Source organism: Ananas comosus, linkage group 5, assembly GCF_001540865.1.
Source record: "Ananas comosus cultivar F153 linkage group 5, ASM154086v1, whole genome shotgun sequence".
Classification (NCBI taxonomy): Eukaryota; Viridiplantae; Streptophyta; class Magnoliopsida; order Poales; family Bromeliaceae; genus Ananas; species Ananas comosus.
The window spans coordinates 5507642-5526332 of record NC_033625.1 but is presented as its reverse complement, the minus strand read 5'-3'; the positions used below and the strand labels follow the sequence as shown (position 1 = coordinate 5526332).

Sequence of the window (18691 nt, the reverse complement as noted above, 5' to 3'; positions counted from 1 at the left end):
AGATCTTTAATATGATGATATCAAGAATATTTCAGTTTGTCAAAAAAATAAAAATTTTTACCCTACAATTATGAAAGTTAAAAAGATAGACTAAAGTTGCTAAATGTGAAAAACAAAAAAGAAAAAGAAAAGAGGATTATGCTTTGCCTGTCTCAAAAACTTCTATAACTGCCACCCTTAGTTCGGCTAGTTGAATAATATTCTATACTATGAAGAATAAGTTTTCAATTTAAATCCTATATTAAATAAAAATAAGTTCATATGTATGTTTTACAGGTAATTTCTCTTTATCTTTAAATATGAATCAATTAGAATTTGAAGTTGAAACATCAGATATCAACTATTAAATTCTTTGTTACTTGCACCAGTAGCGGTCAATATAATAAAATCATTATTAATGTGATAAGCTGCAACAATTCGAAATTTATATAATAAATTCACAATTCTCACAAAGTTCAAGTGACACGAATCAAATTAAACCAACGCTTGGTCCTGATTTTTGCACTCCCCCACTTTCTCAACGGCTCGCGAGACAAATGCTCCACAGCTACACCAGAAAAGGAGATTGAAAAAAAAAAGAGGGGGAAAAACTAGCCGTTGGAGTCAACTAAAGCCTCCAACGGGCACCTCCTCTTTCCCCACCACCAACGGTCACATTCCCACCTCTCTCCTATTTAAATTTGAATCCCCTTCACCTTCCATTCCCATTCTCACTCAAACCTTCTCTCTCTCTCTCTCTCTCTCTCTCTCTCTCTCTCTCTCTCTCTCTCTCTCTGTGTTGTGTGTAAAACCCAATTCCAATTATAATCTCTCTAATGGGGGTGTTCTCAACCTACTCATCATCGCCCTCGGACGCGGCGTCGACGCCGCACACCCACAAGGTGTTCCTCCTCTGCAACTACATCCTCCTCGGGGCGGCGTCGAGCTGCATCTTCCTCACCCTCTCCCTCCGCCTCCTCCCCTCCCCCTGCGGCCTCCTCCTCATCTTCCTCCACGCCCTCACCGCCGTCGGCGCCGCAGCGGGCTGCGCTGCCTCCCGCGGCTCCGCGCGCTGGCACGCCACCCACATGGCCGGCACCGTCCTCGCCGCCATCTTCCAGGGGGCCGTCGCCCTCCTCGCCTTCACCCGCACCCCCGACTTCCTCACCGAGCTCCGGTCCTACGTCCGCGAGGAGGACGCCGAGGTCATACTCAAGATGGTCGGCGGCCTCGGCATCGCCATCTTCATGCTCGAGTGGATGGTGCTCGCCCTCGCCTTCTTCCTGCGGTTCTACGCCGTCGTCGAGGGCGGCGCCGATCACCATGAGGCGAGGATGAGGAGCGCCAAAGTCGGGAATGAGGAGAGTTTGAAGGATTGGCCCTGGCCTTTCCAGGTTTAAATTTTTATGGAGGAGGAAGAGGAGGACATATATGAATTTAGTATCTATTTGTGATTGAGGTTTACTCATTTATTACTACATGTGTGCCATGGCAAATATGTATTTTGCTGTTATTTTGTAAGCAGTATTGATCTGCTCATTTATTATACTTGTTGTTTAGTGCAATGTATTCTTTTGCTGTAACTATCAGTTGTGTTTGTTTTTTTAATCAAGTAAAAGCTAGAAGATTGTATGACACTTTTGAGATTTGAAATAATATTAAAATTTTTTAATTTAACTATAGTATTTTAGACAGTGATCAAACCTAAGATGCTAAAAGAGTTAAGCGTGCTGTGACTCGAAAAATCTAGAATGGATAATCTTCTGAAAAAGCAGGTCGTCACAAAATTGTGCGTTTTTTTCTAATTAAAATTATAAAAAATATTGAATTGATCAAGAAAATGTACATGATATTGTTCTTTCTCTTCTTTTTCTCTTCACTCTAATATATGTTATATTAGTATATAGTATAAAGTATACAGTACAAGGAAACATATAAAAGGCCAGGTTCACTAATCACCAAAATGCAGTTAAAACATCCATCCACTCCTCACTTGAGTTTCAACAACATCTTTTGTATCAATCCAACAAAGCAATCAAAGCAATCAAATCCCAAATAAACACAAAAAAAGAAAAAAAAAAACAATCTCAAAAAGGTAAAGAAGTTTTTTTAGTAAACAACCACCACTACTATCTCCTGAACTTTTAATCAGATTTACTCGAGTCATTAAGCTTTTAATTTGGATATTTGACACTCAAATTTTTAGAAAAAGCTTCACTGCAGTCATTATATTACCTACTGTTGGAGAAAAAAATTAAAAAATTATCATCTGCATGTGATATATCCATGCATCTGTATATCATGAATCCATTCACACTTCATCTATCTCGTACTTTAATTCAATTATCTGATTCTCAACCACAAATAAATTACAAATTTTGTAGACGATTGAAATTGAAATACCAGATGATGCAAATTGTCCGAAAATATGTATCCAGTGAGACGCATATAATAACTCCAACAGCAAATAAAGATAATGATTAAAATAAAACTCTCCTCAACTATTTGAAATATTAGATGTCCAAATTAAAAATTTAAGGACCAAAGTGATATTTGAATAAAAGTTTAGGGAGTGGCAGTGAAATTTACCTTCAGCACCCTACTATTTAAACGGCCGCCTCCCGACCCCGGCGGGTAAGGAAACGGTCGAATCCACACTAAACCCGCTAATCGACAGCGTCGAGCGGTGCTTCCCCCTCCTCCCCTCCGCCGCGGCGGCGGCGGCGGCGGCGGCGATGGCGGAGGTGGAGGAGGAGGAGGGTGGCGCCGCCGCCTCCTTCGCGCCGCCGATCCAGCGCGCGAAGGAGAAAGGGCGCCGCCGCTTCTCCTCGCGGCGGCGGAGTTGGTGGTGGTCGGCGTGGTGGGCCCTTACCCTGGCCATGGCGGAGGCGGTGGGCGCCATGTAGTTGGGGACGCCGAAGGGGGGGCAGCTCGTTAGGCTATCGTCGTCCCTCACGGCGGCGGCGGCGGCAGCGGCGGTGGTGCGCCTCGACGGCGGATGGGGCCACATTCTGGCCGTGGTGACGGTGGAGGCGACGGAAGCGGGGCGAGGGGTAGCGGAATTAGGTTTAGGGTTAGGGTTAGGGTTAGGAGTGGCGCGGGAGGGGTGGGGGTCGGGTGTGGGGAGGTGGCGGTCGAGATGGGCCCACCGCCATGGGTGGTGACCGGAGTGGAGGAGGGTGGCGGTGGCGGCCTGGGCGGGGATGGAGCTCTGTGGCGGCTTCAGGAAGGAGACAGAGGAAGAGGGAAAAAGAAAATGGTCACTTTATTCTTAATTGTTCAATTAGTGAACTACGCAATTAGCTTAAAAGCTGTTGTTATGCTGCTTCATGGTAATAAAATGTTAAATCATATGAATACATCAAAATTTTGTTGAATTATTATTATTATTATTATTATTATCTAGAGATAATTTTACCTAGTGCTTTAATGCCATGTAAAATTAACTTGTATTAACTAACTTTGCTTATTAGATAGTCATAATTTATCGTTGATGCATAGTTGCATATGATTCTTTGTCAAATATTTCCCCTTATTTCATTTTACTGTTTATGAATAGCCACTTTATTTAAAGGTTCAAATGTTCTACTTTCATAGAGTGTCACTAACATCTTAAGCTTAGAGAATGCAATTGTTATATATGACATCTAAACAGTAGGTCCTGAGTAGTTCTACTTTCTTATGAGTGTCACTAACATCTTAAGCTTTGAGAGAATGCAATTGTTATGTATGACATCTAAACAGGAGTTTCTGAGTTGAAATCTAGTTGACGACTGAATTATTTAGTTGAAGCGAAAAGAGCTGTGTCCATTTGATCCAAGATTCATAGCATTGGCCTGCTAAAGGTCTCGAGTTCAGAGGTGAGGATATCAACTTAAGCTTTCATAGAAAATAGAAACTAGTAATTGATGCTTGATCATAGAGTAAGCCATAACCAGATATATACCTGGTGGGAGTAAGCATAGGCAATGCCTCTCTCCCTCTTAGTCACTGCCTCCACCTTTCTCCTCGTTCTGGCTTCTACCTCCTCCTTTGTGAGTATGCTATCATCCCATCCGTTGTGCCCTTCGGCTTCCAACTGCATGGCAAAATATCATCAAAGTCAAATAGTAACAACCTAATGTAAATGAACATAAAATCTTCCATTTTCTTTTTGACTGTTTGATCGGCTAGTATTTATAGGGTTCGAGTTCAAATATGACCCATGAAGTTTGATTCTGATTTCATTTACAACCAGTATTTCTGTGGTGTTTCAATATCTGTAATGCAATATTTTTGTACATATATTGTTACAAATGTTTGAAATTATACAGTTGCCCCAACAAGTTTGTATTTTCCTGCATATCCTTGAGAATTGTGTTTTAGTTGCAATCATGCTCCTACCTGGGGTACATATGCAAAACCATTTTTGCGTCTGTATTCTCCGCAGGGGCACATGTGCAAATTAGCCAGATTTTCAAGAACACACTTGTAAGTACCGCTTATGCATATTCACTGTGATACAAACGCATGAACTAAATATAGTTTACTCCATGAAGTTTCTCATGCATAATGTTTACATCCTTTTGATATGTGAATTGTTTGAGGAAATAAGTCAAGTCAAAAGTTATTTAATGTAGCAGTTTTCTTAGTTTAAAAATTAGACATTGATGCCAAAATATACTTTTATATGGTAGACAATTAGTAGGACATATTGCTGCACAGGAAGAGCTAAATTGGTAAAGTTGAAATCTGAGGATGTAGCTAAAATTGGGATGAAACTTCAGAGACTAAGTTTGTTTTTCTACTCAGAATAAAATATGGGATTGTAATAATCAGTATTCAGTATCGATGAATTAGTTTGTTAGTGAAAAGAAAATTAAGGAGTTTCTCACTTGGTAAGCGATACTATTCCACTTTCCAAAGGTGCTTTCTGTCTCCCTTTCACCCTTTGATTGTGACATATGCTGCTGCTTATGGCTTCTGATCTCCATCATCTGTAGCCTCCTCGCATGAATTTGTGATTGGATCCTCACGAGTGCCTGCATGTATCGCATCGTGTTCATTGTTTGCCGCTTCACGCTCACCCCTCTCATTACCCCTTGAAGTCTTATCAGTCCTTTTAACGCCCGATAATTCCTTCTCGCCTGCACCCAGTTAGCTCAATTCTTGACTCCTTGCAAATTCATGCATGATAAGAACAAACCAATATATTTTTCTGTGACTAACAACAAGATAAAAGGATAAAATCATCATGATGCATTCTAGCGTTTTGGTACAGTGTACTAAACTTAGACAGCAGCTTCTCTTAGTAACTATTCAAATGAAAGTTGTGAGATCCAACATACTATCCATTGAAACTTTTTGCATAAAGCTTCAGGACAAGATCCTCATTGTGAAGATCTATTACTCAATTTCATGAAGCGTCACATGGTCGGTACGATGGTCGTAGTTATTTTACCATGGAATTAAGTAACTAGATATGCTTGATATTTCTCTTATGCTGATTTAATTCGAATGAGAAGGAAAAGGAATAAAAGAGGTTAATGAGAGAGATAAATAAGTCTTAAGTAGTTAAGGTGATAATGATTACCAGATAACCTCTGTAGGCTGCTTGGATTTTTGTTGCTGAAATGTGTGCATGAGTTGGGGTTATTCTCGGTCTTGGTTTGTACATCTGAACCTTCTCACTGGAAACTTGATGGAGTACTCTATTCTGCCTCTCCCTGTACTGCCTCTCCCTCCCACTATCAACTTTCTTAGGAGGAACTTGATGTTCTCTATGGTGTTGTTCTTTCTGAGTCTCAATTTTCTTAGGAGACACATACTGTATATTGTCCTTTTTGTCAATTTCAATCTTTTCGGGGGCCAATTGATGTGTTGTTCTCTGTTGCTGTTGCTCCATCTCAGCATCTCCCAAAATCTTTTCAATGCTGCTTGGCTCTCTGTATAGGGGGATGAAGGAATTGACGTCTCCATGTTTTGATTTCCCAAATCCCCACTTTTTCTTCTCCTTTATGCTTCTTTTCTCCAAAACCTGCAATATTGGCAGCCCTTTTAGTCCAAGTTTTGTTAGAATTGTGCAATTTTTTCTTTTATTTTAATCATGAGAGGAATCTGCAAGATTTGCACTCCATTGCTTTCCGATTTAGTTTCTTTTCTCAGAGAGAAAAAACGGCTTGAATTCTGTTTAATTGCTTCTCCAAGTACTTACATTGGTTGGCTTATCTTTGGAGCTTGGGGCTAATGCCCTTTTCAATGCGGCAAACCAACTTCCCTTCTTCCCCATTTCCTTGGCATTAGGTCAATTTATCTCAGACCCTGGAGGTAAGAGTTAACAAAAGGGGGCGGCACTTATTATTACATTTTTATTCCATACTTGTCTATCTATTTATGATTTGTAACTAAAATGTATGGACATAGCAAAATAGAACATTTTACATATGTATATATAGTTTGTGTGTCTATTTGTGTGCTATATTTTGGATGAAACATACTTGAAGACACTGTTATGGAAATAGGAGTATTTTTAGTTTAAACAAGGTTAGAGAAAATCACCTTAGACCAAATGAGATTTTGCTTAGCTGTGGGTACACAAGCACAACTATTAAGGCAACATACCATACTCAATTCAGTTGGTCATTTTTAGTTAGAACACGAAACCCAAAAGACAGAGTCTATTTTTTTTTGTAATAGGCCATTAAAAAAGTCTCTCTTTCTGTTTCTAGATTTTTGCCATTTCTAAAGCTTCTCTCTTCCTGTAGCTTTTTACATTTGTTTACAAGGCCATTTGTTAGTTGTATATTTAGTATGACAATCATCATAAAATGTGTATTCATTATTTATCAGCACCTAACAATGAAAGAGCTAGAAGACAAAACAAACGAAGGTGGAGAGTTATGAGAACCGTGATTTTCTTTATGACATCCTTCAAACCATGAAGTAAAGTTGGTGACATGGATCAAAGATCGAATCTTCAGTAAACAGTACATCAAATTTCGGTGACGGATTATGACCACTGGAATCAAATTGTGGTACTGGAATCAAACTTAGTTTTAAATGCATGCTAAATGGTAAGGTTAACTTGCTTCATTGCAGAGTGTGATGGACATTAAGCTAATTCTGTAGCAGGATACCGTGTTTAATTCGTCTAGTGAGGTACAATATTGATAGGAATGGAATTATTTTAACATGTTATGACCAGAAACTTAGCTTCATTTACATAGACACTTCTTAGTATATCCTAGGACCTATTATTACTGAAAATTCCAAACTTAAATATGAATTGGAGAAAAGAATGGAATAAGCTGTATATGCCAACATTTCAAGACTCTATTTCTATGTGTGGAACAAACAACAGTGAGCACCATGCAAGTTGCAGAAACAACTGAATTTAAGCTAAAAGGACCTTGAAGAACCTTCTCTGGTATGCATCTATGTCAAAAGAATCCGATAAATGTTTATAGAATGAAGAATTTGAGAGTTAAAATTACCTGTAGTCACTATGAACACTAGATAAACCCATCAACTTGTAGGAGGAAACAAGGTACATAGCTGAACTTACTAGCTTCTGTTCTTCTTATATTAACTGCCTCTGTTGCATAAATATGACTTGGCTTTTCTTTTGGTTTTTTTTTTTTTTTTTCCTTCAAGGAACTTGGTATCTGGTTCTTCCTTGCAAGGATTATAGATCCCTTCTATTTTATGTCTGTTTCCTTTTCAGACTTTTTGTGTGACTTGTGGGGTTTTTATGTCTCTTTTGGATTGATGATGAAGGGGGGGATGGTGGCCACTTTCTCACTCCATGACCACCCAACTTATAACTTTACTTGATCAGAAAGCCTTGTAAGACAGCAATGCAGTAGGGAAAACACCTGATGGAACACTGTTGGTTGGATTCCTTTTAGCACTTAGATAAATGAAAGACAAACAACAACCAACAGAATATCTACTGTAGCCCAAATTAATTTACACCCTCTTCAATTTTTTTGATCTTTTGATTTGAGTTATTTTTGTCATGTAGATTAGTAGTTGTGGTTAAATCAACTGAGCTGTTGGCTATAAGGTGTCAACCATTGATGCACATTGTCATCAGCTAAAAAGAAAGTAAAGCAATTCAATCCAACAAAATCACTATCAAATTTTGTGAAATTCCCTATTTATTGATTAAAACAATCAAGAGTTGATGATATGTTGATGGGATATCAATAAAGAAGATGAAAGTTCAGGGCCTAATATAGAATGGCCTGTACTTGAGGGTTCTTAATACATATTTACCAAGGGAGTTTAATTAATTAATATACTCTTGTGTTTTCTCTTTTGTTTTTATATGTTCTTTAAGGCTTACCAAACTTATATCCTTGTTAATGCTGGGACCAAATGTCAAGCCTTTAATGTGGTTTTTAATTGTTTTAGCTTAAAAGGAAGTTTTGTATAGTGCCTAAATTAACTTATGTTTTTATACATAGCATTACTTACCAAAGTTGGTCATCTTTATAGTATTAGCTTTTTATTTCCACCAATTGTCACAAACCCTGTGTAAATCTTATGGTGGTTTTTAGTTAAAAAATTATGGAATGCAACAAAGAGTAATTTGCTTATAAGGTACTCAAAACAATGATAGGTAATCCCCAACAAAGTGGAGGTGGTTCTCTAATCCAAATCAACCTATTTAGGTGAAGAGGTTTGTTAGTAACTGCTTTTAGAGGCCATCACCCCATCTATCTATCATTCTCTGACCACCTAATCATAGCTATTTTGCTCTTTTTGGATAAATTATTAGATGCTTCTACTTTTCAGCTGGCACTACTCCATCCATCATCCTCTTCTTGGTCCCTCTCTTCTTTTCTCCCTAGACAACAATAAGGCTAGAAATTTGTCCTGTTTGATTCAATTTGATGTGGTTGGAATGCTATTGTTGCTGATGTGCTTGCACTTCCATAGTTGGAACTGGAACTCCGTGTAATTACTCTCGATAGCATAGTTAGTAGGAACATCCACCGACTACTATATAAATGTTGGTTTAGATATGGGAAAACTTCAAAAAACACCCCTATAGTTTCGCACTTTTTTATTTTAGTACCCTGTGGTTTAAAGTGTATCAAGTTAGTACCCTGTGGCTTCGTACTTTCTCACTTTAGTACCCTGTGGTTTAAAGTGTATTAAGTTAGTACTCTGCGGTTTTATTTTTGTATCAAATTAGTACCATGTGGTTTTATTTTTATATCAAGTTAGCATCATGTTGTTTTATTTTTTTCTCAATGAAATATTGAACCACAGAGTACTAAAGTGAGAAAGTGCGAAGCCACAGGATACTAAATTGAGAAAGTGCGAAACCACAGGGTACTAACTTAATACACTTTAAACCATAGGGTACTAAAGTGAAAAAGTGCGAAACTATAAGGTACTAACTTGATACACTTTAAACCACAGGGTATTAAAGTGAGAAAGAGTAAAACCACAAGGAGTGTATTTAAAGTTTTTTCTTTAGATATTTTTATTTCTTTTCTTGAAATAATCTTCCGCTTTCTTTTTATACTCAATAAGAAATTTTAAATTAGAGCTTCTTTTTAGGATCTGAAATTTCATAATAATTCTCCTCCTTATTCAAAATAGAGTTTTTACTTTTGACTCAGAACTTTTAGGTTAGTTTTTTTGTTTGTCAAATATCTAACTAATATTTTTCTGAGTTGAGAAGTTTTAGAAACTAGGCAATAAGGGGAATGTTAGGAGTCAATTAAGTGTATCCCCTCATATTTATAGTTTAAACAGTGTCCATGGCTTAAGGTGCTTGTATCCTTCTTAAATTTATCTGAAGAGAGCATAAAACCTGCAACAAAGTTGATTAGATGTTAATACAACCAATCATAGCTATCAACAAAAGTATATGTTGATACCCTAATCAATTATTATGTGGTTATTAATCATACCCAAGGTGTACTCTTCTTATCACATTGTTTAGGAATACTTATTAATTTGCTGTTTTTGGGTTAAAAGTACCTTCTGAAACTATTTGGTTATAGATTAGATTAGAGCTGGGGACATGCGTAGTGTTGCAATTCAATATTAATAGCCAATAGTATTAATAATAACCAATTAAACTATCTTAAAATAGAAACCAAGCTACTATTAATAGTAATCAATTAAACTATCTCAAAATAGAAACCAGATCAAAACTCGAAGATATGAAAATATGAAATTTAAAAATTTAAATTCAAAAAATTTAAACTTTAAAATTTTAAAAGTCGGGCTATATATATATATTTTTTTGTTTTTTGTTTTTTGTTTTTTGTTTTTTTTTGTTTTTTGTTTTTGTTTTTGTTTTTTTGTTTTGTTTTTTTGTTTTTTTTTTAACCTTAGGTAAGAATGGATTATATTTTGCTCTATTTTTTGGGCTATAGTTTAATTATATTTTTTAGATGTTCTTTTAGAGCATTCGAACGCTTTGTTGTAAATATTTTTTTGGAAGTTTAATATGGCTATAGTATAGTTATAATATACTCTGTTTTATGGAGGGCCTAAAAGTCAACTTTAACTTGTCAATTAACAGAGGAATATATTTACAAATTTTATAACTTTGAAGTTATACATTGATTACTAAAACTTGTATAAGTGAATATGTAATTTCGTTGCTCTATAGAGATACATACCCAATTAACCCTGCAAATAAAATAGGACCTGAAAATGTCAACAAGTCACACTATGTGACCCATATCTAGGGTTCGAACCAGGTTCGGGCCCAACAGGGTTACTGGGCCGGGCCTTGTTTGGAATGGGCTCTTTAGAGTTTAAAATTCAATTTTGGGCTGAGTTGGGCTATCAGGCCCATTTGGGCAACTCGGCCCAAATTGGGCTCCGTGCTTGAAGCTATATGTTTGTTTGCGTGGGCATGTATTATATATTTGTGTATATAGAAAAAAAATCTACTAGTTAACAAATTTAATATATTTTTCAAAGAGCTTAGTTAGAGTACTTTCATAAGCAAATAATCTTATTTACTTTTGCATTAGTTTCAACAATGAAGCACATTAATGTACGGTCAACGCCGTTAAACTTAATCTTCAAATTTGTAATTTTACGACATAATATTCAAATAATCTCAAAATTAACATTTTAGCAGCTAATATATAAAATGAATTTGAGATTATTTGATTACTAAACAAATGGCGTCAAGAAATTTTAAAAATTAATTTTTAAAATATTTATATACCTTAAATTATATTTAATAGATGCCAATCATCATTTCATATTTAAGAAAATTCTCAATCGAAAAAAAAGAAAAAAAAAAAAAAAGAGAAAGTGATTTAAGAATATCCTTAAAGGTGAGGGGCTCTTCGTACATTTTTAACCTTTTTATCCTCTATCTCCCTCTTTCCCTGTTCTTCGTTCACCTCTCTCTCTCTCTCTCTCTCTCTATTCGATGGAGTGTCTCAACCCCCATCTCTCACACGTCCACCACGTGCCCCGCACGTGCTCCTCCTCCTCCTCCTCCTCCTCCTCCTCCGCACGAAGGTCTCTTCGCCTCTTCTCCTTCCACATCACCTCGCTCAGAACCAAGCGGCTTTTCCCCTCCTCCTCATTCCTCTGCTCCCCGAATCCTCTGAACCCATCTCCTCTTTCTCTCCCAGGTGAGCGAGCTCTTTCTTCCTATACCCAAATCACAATATAAGAGTTTTCGATTTAGTTGATTTTGATTCTAGATTAGGAGCTAAATTTGTGTGTTTCTTTTTTTTTTTTTGATCGCATAATTGGCTGTAATAAAGCCACTTTAAATTATCTTTAGAGCTTCTGTAGAAGTACTGTATGAGTAGAACTCTAGTGCTGTTTGATTGAAGTGTTGTTAAAGTAGTATCATGCTAATAATATCTTCTCGAGATAAACTATGTGCAACAGTTCCCACATTTACTGAAATAGCGGATTTTTTTACAAAATAACCATCTAAAATTTTATAATTTGCGAAATAATCTGATCAAATTTATATTTGGCAAACTAATTCTCGAAATGCTTATACGAAAAATAAAAAAGTGAGGTTGTTAGGATTGTGTGTTTGAATATTAGAATTTTTATTTGATTGTTAGGATTGTATGGATAAATTATTAGGATTTTTTTGATTGTTAGGATTGTATGGAAGTTGTTAAGATTATATGTGATGTTTGTTATTACGATTGTATGGATATATTATTGGGATATTTTTTATTATTAGGATTGTATGGATAGGTTATTAGAATTTTCAGGTTGTTAAGATTATATGTGATTTGTTGAAATATTTGTGTGGTTGTTAGGATTATATATGGGAAATAGAAAGAAACAGTAAATAAGTAAAAGACGATGAATGATTCACCACTTTTGTGAGAAATTAGGAAGGCGGTGAATCATTCACCGTCTTTATGAAGACAGTGAATCCTTCACCGTCTTTAAGAGAAAATTGCTCCTCCACCCAAAAAGAGGGTTGGTTTTCCAAATATAATTTTGGTAAGGTTATTTCGCAAATAACAAAATTTTAGAAGGTTATTTGGTAAAAAAGTCCGAAATAGCCTAGCGTACAAGGCTCTTGTCACTAACAAAAGTGCTGTTTGAATAGAGTTGTTCGAATCCGGTATACTGCTGTTTAAAAAAGTCATGTCCAAGTAGTTTTGGAATAATTATAATATTAACATAATCTTCAAAATATTCTTGTGCACAAGGCTTCTGCCCCTGCTATGTATAGGATGTGCCAAGCATAACCCAGATCCCATTTTGATAAAAATCAGTTGCAGAACTTACCATATTTCCCTGCTTTTTCTCCATTTTCTTGTTATCTGTGTTCTTCATTACTACATATGATGTCTGCTCTGCTTGGAATTCTTGCACTTGGCATATTCAACGCTTCAGCTTATGTTTTAATGGATGTCTATGCCTTCAACTTTCTTTGTCTCGTATATTAGATATTAATTCAACTCATATTATAACTCCAGTTCAGCTCGCAACTTCCGGGAGTCAGTCGAGTGTGAAACCTAGTACCGACATAGCTGAATGGGCCATGCAAGGTATGTTTATTTTTAGCCAAAATCATCAGTTTCCATTAGAAAGGATAAGGTGTTTTATAATTTATTTTTACTCGTATCATAATTTACTGGATTTTTTTTTGCTGCTGTGGTATGCAATGACAGGGTAAATTAGCGGATGTGAATGATTTTTAATTTTGATAAAAAAAAAATTGCTCATCCCTTTGCTGCCTTGTTGTTTTGATCTCTGCCCTACTATTGACAGATTTTTATGCCTTGCGGAAGGATGTAGAAGCTACTGCAGAGCGTGTAGACGAAATCAGGATTTCTGCTGGTTTAGAACAACTGGAAGCAGATCTTGCCGTACTGGAGAAAAAGTCTGCTGATAGTTCCTTATGGGATGACCCTTCAAAGGCTCAAGAAATACTTCTTGCTTTGACTGATGTTAAAGAGAAAATCAAATTGCTCAATGATTTTGAGTCACAGGTGCGTGCCTAAATAGAGATCTTGTTATGTGATCTGAGCATTCATATGTTGTTCACAGTCCTTAGATTCATACTTCAGATAATAAATCCTAAAGGGACTCAATATATTGACGGGGTAGTTTGTAGCCTTGTAGGATTCCATATAAAGCAGGGAAAGGTGACAATCGCGTTTATTTTCTCAGGAGATTTTCTTTCATTTTAGGCTTATTAAAACTTAATTTCATTGTGGGAGGATGAATTGGGTAAAGTAAATTAGTTTCAGATGCCTGTGATATTAAATTACTAATAATTAGGTTGGTTACGTGCCCATCTACGTTATTGCTTGGTGCAGGTTGAGGAAGCTAAAACTATAGTAAACTTAACCGAGGAGTCGGAATCTATAGATGCCGGTCTTCTTGAAGAGGCGTCAAAGATTATTCGAGAACTGATCAAGGCATTGGATCGCTATGAGCTGACTCAGCTTCTTGCCGGTCCCTATGACAAGGAAGGGGCTGTAATTAACATTACTGCAGGTGCTGGGGGTACTGATGCACAGGTATGCAACTAGTGCATTCCTTATTTTCATAAACACTCCCAGCAAAACTATCTATTTACATATGTATCGCTGCAAAATCTGAATGCTGATATATGGCCTTCAAAATTTTTTGAGATGTGTGATTGAACTTCTTTTTTTGGTGTTTTTTGGGAGAAGGCAGTATAATGTTTTATTGAATTGAATCTAATAGTGAATAAGATTATAACTAAGTATATCTAAGTAAATTGTTGAAAGGATAGTTGAGTCTCAGCATAAGCAGCGCTAAGATTGCGAAAATCTTCAGAATATGTTGCTGATTATACCCTACTAAGACTTTGCTTTGTCTTCAGTGCAGGATTGGGCCGAAATGCTTCTTCGAATGTATGTAAGATGGGGTGAGAAGCAGCGTTACAAGACGAAAGTGGTTGAAAAATCTGTGGGAGAGGAAGCCGGAATCAAGTCAGCTTCAATTGAACTTGAAGGTCGTTTTGCTTATGGTTATCTATCTGGGGAGAAAGGAACGCACCGTATTGTTCGTCAGTCTCCTTTTAATGCTAAAGGTCTTCGTCAGGTAATTCTATTTATGGAAAGAGTATTAAGTTATTCTCGACATTATATTGTGTCATACCCAGAATAACTGTATTCCACTCAACTATTTGGCATTTTGATCTTACAATTCGATGAAAATCAAAATAGATGATCTGAGAAACTGAAACCAAGGGAAAACCTACCAGATAGTAATTCAAATTGCAAGCAAGTATTCCTGCAAAATGACATTTATATCAATGATTTCTTTCTCAATTCGTTGGTCATATCTTAAGTTCAAACTTTTTGGCTATGAATAAGGAGCCTTCATAGTTTTATCTTCTTTTTTTTAATTTTTGAGGACTTGAAAGTAATAGCATAATTCTAAGTTGATTGAGAGTTTTTTGTTATCTATCAAGATAAAACGGTAATATTAAATTCAAAAATCAAATTCATTTTAGGGGACAATTATATATAGTGCTCGCAAGGTGATGCTGCAGAACAATGCGTGTTGTTCTATGAAATTTCTTTGTTGAGATAATATATCGTGAAAAATTGTACTCTTTTTGAAGTGAGAGTTAACATTCACACTTTTCTCTGTACTTATATTTGTAGACAAGTTTTGCTGGTATTGAAGTTATGCCCCTTCTCGCCGAAGAATCGTTGGATGTTGAGATACCCGAAGAGGACCTGGAAATAAGTTGTTCAAGAGCAGGAGGAAAAGGAGGCCAGAATGTGAACAAGGTTGAAACGGCAGTTCGGATTGTTCACACCCCCACTGGTGTTTCTGTTCGTTGTACAGGTGTGTAAGCAGTCCTTCTATGAGAATTTGTTATTCAAGCTATTTACACGAGTATTATTGTTTCATATTATTGGTCAAACAAATTGACCTTCTACTTCTGAGTCAAGTTTCTAGTAGACAATCATTTAACTCTATGCTCACATAATTTCAGCAAAAGGGAGCATTTCGGAATTTATTTGGGTAAAATGTTTGAATAGTCCATGACCTTTCATGGTAGTGCGACATAGTTCCTAAGCTTTTCACTTAAACAGTTTAACCCTGAACTTTCTGATATTTGTAATCGCCTTGCGGTCTCTGTTTGCCATCTGAAATCTCTTATGTTGGTTAAGTCATATACCCTGCAGATAACGATTTTCCTGTTAAAAGGCTATTTTGACCCTGCCCTACGTGTTCCGAAACAGGAAAAGTCTTTTTAACAGGAAGATGGTTAAAATAGTCAATTACTAGTGCTTGTCTGTCTATTGGAACTATCAGGGCAGAAAGTTTGTCTAGTGAGCTGAAATTTTCTTGCACATGTAGTTCGAAATTGGAAGAGATGATGAGAAAATAGGACAACGATGAACAAACTGACATTTAGTTTTCTCTGTGCCTGAACTCAGAGGAGAGAAGCCAGTTGGCAAACAAGATCAAAGCGCTTAGCCGGTTGAAAGCGAAGCTGCTCGTGATCGCCGAGGAACAACGTGCCTCGGAGATAAAACAAATTAGGGGCGATGCAGTAAAAGCCGAGTGGGGCCAACAGATACGGAATTACGTGTTCCACCCGTATAAGCTCGTGAAGGACGTACGGACAGGGTATGAGACGTCCGATATCACTTCCGTGATGGATGGAGAACTAGAGCCTTTTATCAAAGCTTACCTTAAATACAAGTACAATGCGGCTGCTGCCGAAGGGAGCACAAAATGATACAGTTTGTATCAGATTCATCCTCAAATTTTTCACTGTTTTCTCCGGTGTTATCTTTAGTGACTCACCGATTTTGCGATAAATTGTATTCATTCTCAAATAGTCAATTAGAGAAGGGTCTATACTTGTGGTGTAAATTTTGTGCTGATATTGCTGTTAAGTGTAAACTCATGCAAATCATGAAATCACATCTCTCCACGCCTTCTCGAGTTGATGCCTTTTTCCTCGCCCTCGATATGAGGAGATGGATTTTTTGTTTCATTTTTTCCAAGTTCAATGATTGTGGGCAAGGAAGAGAAGTGTTTGGAGATGTTCTTTTGCAAATAAATTGTTCTAGAGGGCACATTTATACAGCACAGGTTGAGTAGTTATTGGAATGAACATCCCTGTGTTTGGAGCTTTTGTTATGGTGGAAATATCAGGAACCAAATGCTTTAATCTGAAGCTTGTTTTTGCTTGATTTGAAAAAAAAAACTTGTGCTATTTTTTTTTTTTCAGTTACTAATAATCATGGCTTACGAGGCATTGCATGAAAATTGGCTCAATAATTTATTAGGCGGGTTGTTGGTTGTTTGAATAAGAAATTAGATGACTAATTTATATTTTTTATAAGATTCTGTATTACAAAAAAAGTTATAATATATACAGTAAAAAAATATTATTTATTTTTATTAAATATAATTTTTATATATTGTAATGCGTTGATTATAATATATATATATATATATATATATATATATATATAGAGTTGAGCTAGAATACTATCGATAGCAAACGGGCTCCGTTGCCACCTATTTGTTTTCGATGATAGAGCCTCCAAATCGACGATCGGCACTGTTGAACATGATCTATACCACTTGAAGTGTTTAGAAATTAAATTTTAAATCTTTTCGACATCATTTGCCTAATGATCAAAGAGTTTCAAAATTTATAATTTTAATGGTCGATATAAGGCGTTTTCTCGTTTAACGGCGTAAAGATATCCAAATCAATTGAATTTTTGTTAGAAAATTCTTTAAACTATTTAAAACAAGATCTATACTCTTGATCTTGATTACAAGACTCCTATCATCATTTTTTAAAGAATATTCATTTTCAGCCGTTCATTTTTGTGTCCACTCGATGGATAAGAGAACAATATCGAAAAAGTATGAAATTTGATTTCTAGATACTTCAAGTGGTATAGATCATGTTCAACCGGTGCCGATTTGTTTTGATATTGGAGGCTCCATCATCGAAACAAATGGGTGGCAACGGAGCCCGTTTTGTATCCGATGTAGTATTCAGTCAACTCTCTATATATATATATATATATATATATATATACTATATTATATATAATATATATATATATATATATATATATATATAATTGAGCTAGAATACTTTTACAAGTATTACCCCAATGATGCTATTAGGTTTTTAGCCATTGGATCTACTCCTTGATTACTAATAGCCCTTGGATCAAACACTATTCCACCTACCACCATCTACCACCACCTACCACTATCATCTCAACCTCACATCTCTCCATCAATGGCTAAAAACTCAAAAGCACCACTCACATAATACTTTTACAAGTATTCTAGCTCAACTCTATATATATATATATATTTATATATTTTCGAATATAACATGACCCTCTAAGAACAAATATTTTGAAAATAAGAGGTGGGACCCACACTAGGGACGTGTAACCGTGATACATCAAGCTTGTGTGAAGTGGGCTCCACACGACTCTCTTGTTTTAATTTTTTTTGGGAAAGCTTGTCGTTTCGTACTTTTTTTTATTTAATATTTTATAATTTAAAATGTATTAATTAAGTAAAATTTTTTTATATAATTCAGTAAAATATTAATTGAAAAGCTAAAAAAAAAATAAAAATAAAAACACATAACACTAACTTGATACATATTAAATTACAGAGCATTAAAGTAAAAATGTATAAAACAATAGATTTAAAATTTACCTTTTTTTTATTTTAATATAATTCTTTTTTGATTTTTTAAATATTTTTTAGGCACATCACATTATTCTCTCCCGACCGCGGCCTCCCCTGCGAATTTGCCCAGGAACACGTCGAAATGATGACGTGGCAAGTCCTCATTGGTTCGCATGCTGGTCAGAGTAGAGTTGGATTCGTCCAATGATGCACAGAGACTTGAAACAAAACAAAATAAAATAAATAAAACAAAAAAGACTTTTAAACGAACCCAAATTTCCATTCCACACTACCTATACAAGTAGGGCCCACACCAACAATTACACGTCAAAAATGTTTGCTTCAATTTTAAACCTATATTTTCTTTTCTTTTTTTTTGTATAAATTTAACAATTTATGATTATTTTTAAATTTTTAAACGCAAAATTTTATAAAATCTAGTTGGAAAAAATAGTACTAAACTACTAATCACATTTAATAAATCAATATTTTTGTTTTTCATTTTTCATTTTTTTTTTTTTTTTTTGGGGTTTCATTCTTTGAAGTCTTCCCGTCCAGGTCTCCGTTGGTGTCGGAC

General features: G+C 35.9%; 3 protein-coding genes across 3 annotated transcripts; 2 read left to right on the top strand and 1 right to left on the bottom strand.

Annotated features, from left to right (window-relative positions):
• Positions 643–1656, top strand: LOC109710550. Its single transcript, XM_020233216.1, has one exon. The coding sequence runs from the start codon at positions 816–818 to the stop codon at positions 1377–1379; it is 564 nt and encodes a 187-aa protein (XP_020088805.1). The 5' UTR covers positions 643–815; the 3' UTR covers positions 1380–1656.
• Positions 1913–7919, bottom strand: LOC109710548 (protein IQ-DOMAIN 14-like). Its single transcript, XM_020233213.1, has 6 exons — positions 7452–7919; positions 6173–6279; positions 5552–5995; positions 4854–5105; positions 3926–4057; positions 1913–3199 (listed from the first exon to the last, which is right to left on the bottom strand). Exons 2-6 carry the CDS (start codon positions 6245–6247, stop codon positions 2582–2584), a joined length of 1521 nt encoding a protein of 506 aa, XP_020088802.1. The 5' UTR covers positions 6248–6279; positions 7452–7919; the 3' UTR covers positions 1913–2581.
• On the top strand, positions 11345–16552 carry LOC109710549 (peptide chain release factor PrfB1, chloroplastic). The gene is made up of 7 exons (XM_020233215.1): positions 11345–11585; positions 12912–12983; positions 13207–13427; positions 13758–13961; positions 14296–14511; positions 15081–15267; positions 15867–16552. Exons 1-7 carry the CDS (start codon positions 11378–11380, stop codon positions 16169–16171), a joined length of 1413 nt encoding a protein of 470 aa, XP_020088804.1. The 5' UTR covers positions 11345–11377; the 3' UTR covers positions 16172–16552.